Source organism: Gallinula chloropus (genome assembly GCF_964237585.1).
Source record: "Gallinula chloropus genome assembly, chromosome: 19".
Classification (NCBI taxonomy): Eukaryota; Metazoa; Chordata; class Aves; order Gruiformes; family Rallidae; genus Gallinula; species Gallinula chloropus.
Genome location: NC_140104.1, coordinates 13,906,032 through 13,909,075, shown reverse-complemented (window position 1 = coordinate 13,909,075; position 3,044 = coordinate 13,906,032). Strand labels below are relative to the sequence as shown.

The 3,044-nt window shown below is 50.2% G+C and overlaps 1 protein-coding gene across 1 annotated transcript; it reads left to right on the top strand.

Annotated features, from left to right (window-relative positions):
• Positions 1-1,127: 1,127 nt before the first annotated feature.
• On the top strand, positions 1,128-2,051 carry LOC311199252 (olfactory receptor 14A16-like; the record flags this gene model as incomplete). The annotated part of the gene is made up of 1 exon (XM_084273311.1): positions 1,128-2,051. One exon carries the CDS (start codon positions 1,128-1,130, stop codon positions 2,049-2,051), a length of 924 nt encoding a protein of 307 aa, XP_084129437.1.
• Positions 2,052-3,044: the final 993 nt, after the last annotated feature.

Below are 3,044 nucleotides of genomic sequence, written 5' to 3'. Positions count from 1 at the left end.
CAGGACAGCTGTCTTCTCCTGGGCATGGCTGCAGAGGTGTGAAGCAGCGTGTGCACCCAGGGGTGCCCAGGACTGTCCTTGTGAGCAGGGTCCCTGCACCCCGTGGGCTGTGTGCTGGGGCAGGGACTCTGCTGCTGCCAGGGTCAGCAGTAGGGCTGTCTGGTGGGCTTTCCACAGGGATAGAGAAGGACCTGTGGTATGAAGGAGTGACCAAGGGAAGAGCAGCGTAATGTTCTTCTGCAGTAAGACAGTGCTGCCTGGGTCAGCTTTGCTCTCAGCTCCAGCTGATCCTTGAGAAATTCCAAAGAGAATTTGAAGACCAATATCAAGGAAACATTTTCCTGTAGGTAGAGTCTTTGCTTTAACTTTTCCTCTCCTGTGGGCTGTGCTGACTGTGGTGTCTTAGAAATAATTTTTCCCCTCAAGAACATCCAGATCAAAGGATTTCCTGGGCCCTGCACACACAGAGGTTCCTTGGGGCAGTGCCCTCATGACAGGAGGGGTCTGCAGAGCAGAGCTGAGTGCAGGGCAGGTTGGCTGGGGTCTATGAGCACAGAGCAGCAGGGGAGATGGGCAGACAGAAGCAGCTGCAGGGACAGGCAGCAGAGACATTGTCAGGGAGGGAGAAAGAAGGAACTGCTCCCAGAAATGCCATGGAAGTGGGGATTCGGTAACTCCCTGATATCCCACCAGTGCAGACACTGATGTTCAACAGGGAACATCAGGGTGTGATCACAGAGCCTCCAGCAATGGGCAGCTGATACCAGGGCTGATAAACAGAGCAGCTCCCCCCATTCTGCACTGCAGCATCAATGTCAGGGAGTCCTGACAGAAGAAACACTCCTCACCTCATTCCTATCCACAGGGGATTTAGTCTGAGATCACACCATCCTTCTATTTACTGACTTCTGCCAGGCAGGACGGAGCTCTTGAGAGCTTATAGCTGAGCCTCCTCCCAGCACACTCAAGCCAGCACAAAGCACACCTCCCAAAAGTGACCTGCCAAATGTCTTCCAGGATACAGAGAGTCAAAGAGAATTCAAAGAGCTTTTCCTTAAAGAAGAGTTCCCTAACTTCTCGCTGTGCCTTTTCCTCCTTGGACAGGTCTCCACACATGATGGCATCAGATGTCCAACAGCAGCTCCATCAGCCAGTTCCTCCTCCTGCCCTTTGCAGACACACGGGAGCTGCAGCTCCTGCACTTCTGCCTCTTCCTGGGCATCTACCTGGCTGCTCTCCTGGGCAATGGCCTCATCATCATCACCATAGCCTGTGACCACCACCTCCACACCCCCATGTACTTCTTCCTCCTCAACCTCGCTGTTACAGACCTTGGCTGCATCTCCACCACTGTTCCCAAATCCATGGCCAATTCCTTGTGGGACACCAGGGCCATTTCCTACACAGGATGTGTGGCTCAGGTATTTTTCTATTTAGTTTTGATCTTCACAGAGTTCTGTCTTCTCACTGTCATGGCCTATGACCGCTACGTTGCCATCTGCCACCCCCTGCACTACGGGACCCTCCTGGGCAGCAGAGCTTGTGTCCACATGGCAGCAGCTGCCTGGGCCACTGGGTTTCTCAATGCTGTGCTGCACACAGCCAATACATTTTCACTGCTCCTGTGCAAGGGCAATGCTGTTGAGCAGTTCTTCTGTGAAATCCCCCAGATCCTCAAGCTCTCCTGCTCAGATGCCTACCTCAGGGAAACTGGGGTTATTTTGGTCACTGCCTGCTTATTTTTTGGGTGTTTTGTGTTCATTGTGGTGTCCTATGTGCAGATCTTCAGGGCTGTGCTGAGGATCCCCTCACAGCAGGGACGGCACAAAGCCTTTTCCACCTGCATCCCTCACCTGGCCATGGTCTCCCTGTTTGTCAGCACTGGTGTGTTTGCCTATGTGAAGCCCCCATCCATCTCCTCCTTATTTTTGGAGCTGGTATTGGCGTTTATTTACTCAGTGGTTCCACCAGCAGTGAACCCCCTCATCTACAGCATGAGGAGCCAGGAGCTCAAGGATGCTGTGTGGAAACTGATGTCTGGATGTTTCTAAGCAGCAACAAACTGCTCATCTTCCTCTGCATATCGCTGGTCATGGAACTCACATTAGGACCAGTCTGTATTTAGTAGGGACTTTTAGGTGCTGTGGGGCTTTTTCCTTCTATTTTTTCTCTGATGTAATATGTTCATCCCATTCCTCATGCAGCATCTTCTAGTCTTGTTTGACTCAGACATGGCAGCAGAAGAAACACTCCACTTCCCCTGTACCTGCATCACCACCAGTCTGACTTTTTTGGCTCCCTCATCATTCAGGTGTTTCCACCTCTTCTGATGACACAGCCATGCCTAAAGGCATTTTTTCAGCAGACTAGTGGGACGTATGAACTTCATTTTGATCACAGGTTTCCACCTCTGCTTGCTCTTTGGACATTCAGATGCCGCTCAGCTCTCTGGTTCTTCCTTTGAGCTTCAGAGAGTTGGAAAACATCTCATCTTTCAGAATTCCAATGAACTGTTGTGTCAGAAGGTCAGTGTGTTGATAAGTGACCTTTCTATGTATCTGATTCAAACTGTTCTGGGAGAGAATCTCCTCTGAAAGCTGACCCCCTTCACACGCTGCTTGGCCATAGCAGGCAGCTGAAGAGAGAGATGTCATTGTTATTAAACTGTGTCATGTTTAACTGCTGTTTGTTGTCAGAGAAATCTGTCTGTGCCTGTGAGCACAGATGATGCCAGGAAAAGTGTTGGGAGTCCCAGGAGGCCAGTGAGGGAACTGCTGGGCTTTGGGAAGAGCAAGGTTCTCCAGACAGGGTTGGATCCCCAGAGACTGCTTTTCCTGCCTGTCCAGACCTCTGCCCCAGCACCCATTGCAGCATGCTGCTGAACATTCTTCCCTGATCGGAGATATGACAGAAACATTTTTTCCTATTAAAAAATCCTTCATTGTGAAACTCCTTTGAAATTTTCATCACTCAAATAAAACCTCTCCAATTAGTTACACAAGTTCTATTTATTTTAGAGACAATTACATGAAGAGCCATGCTTG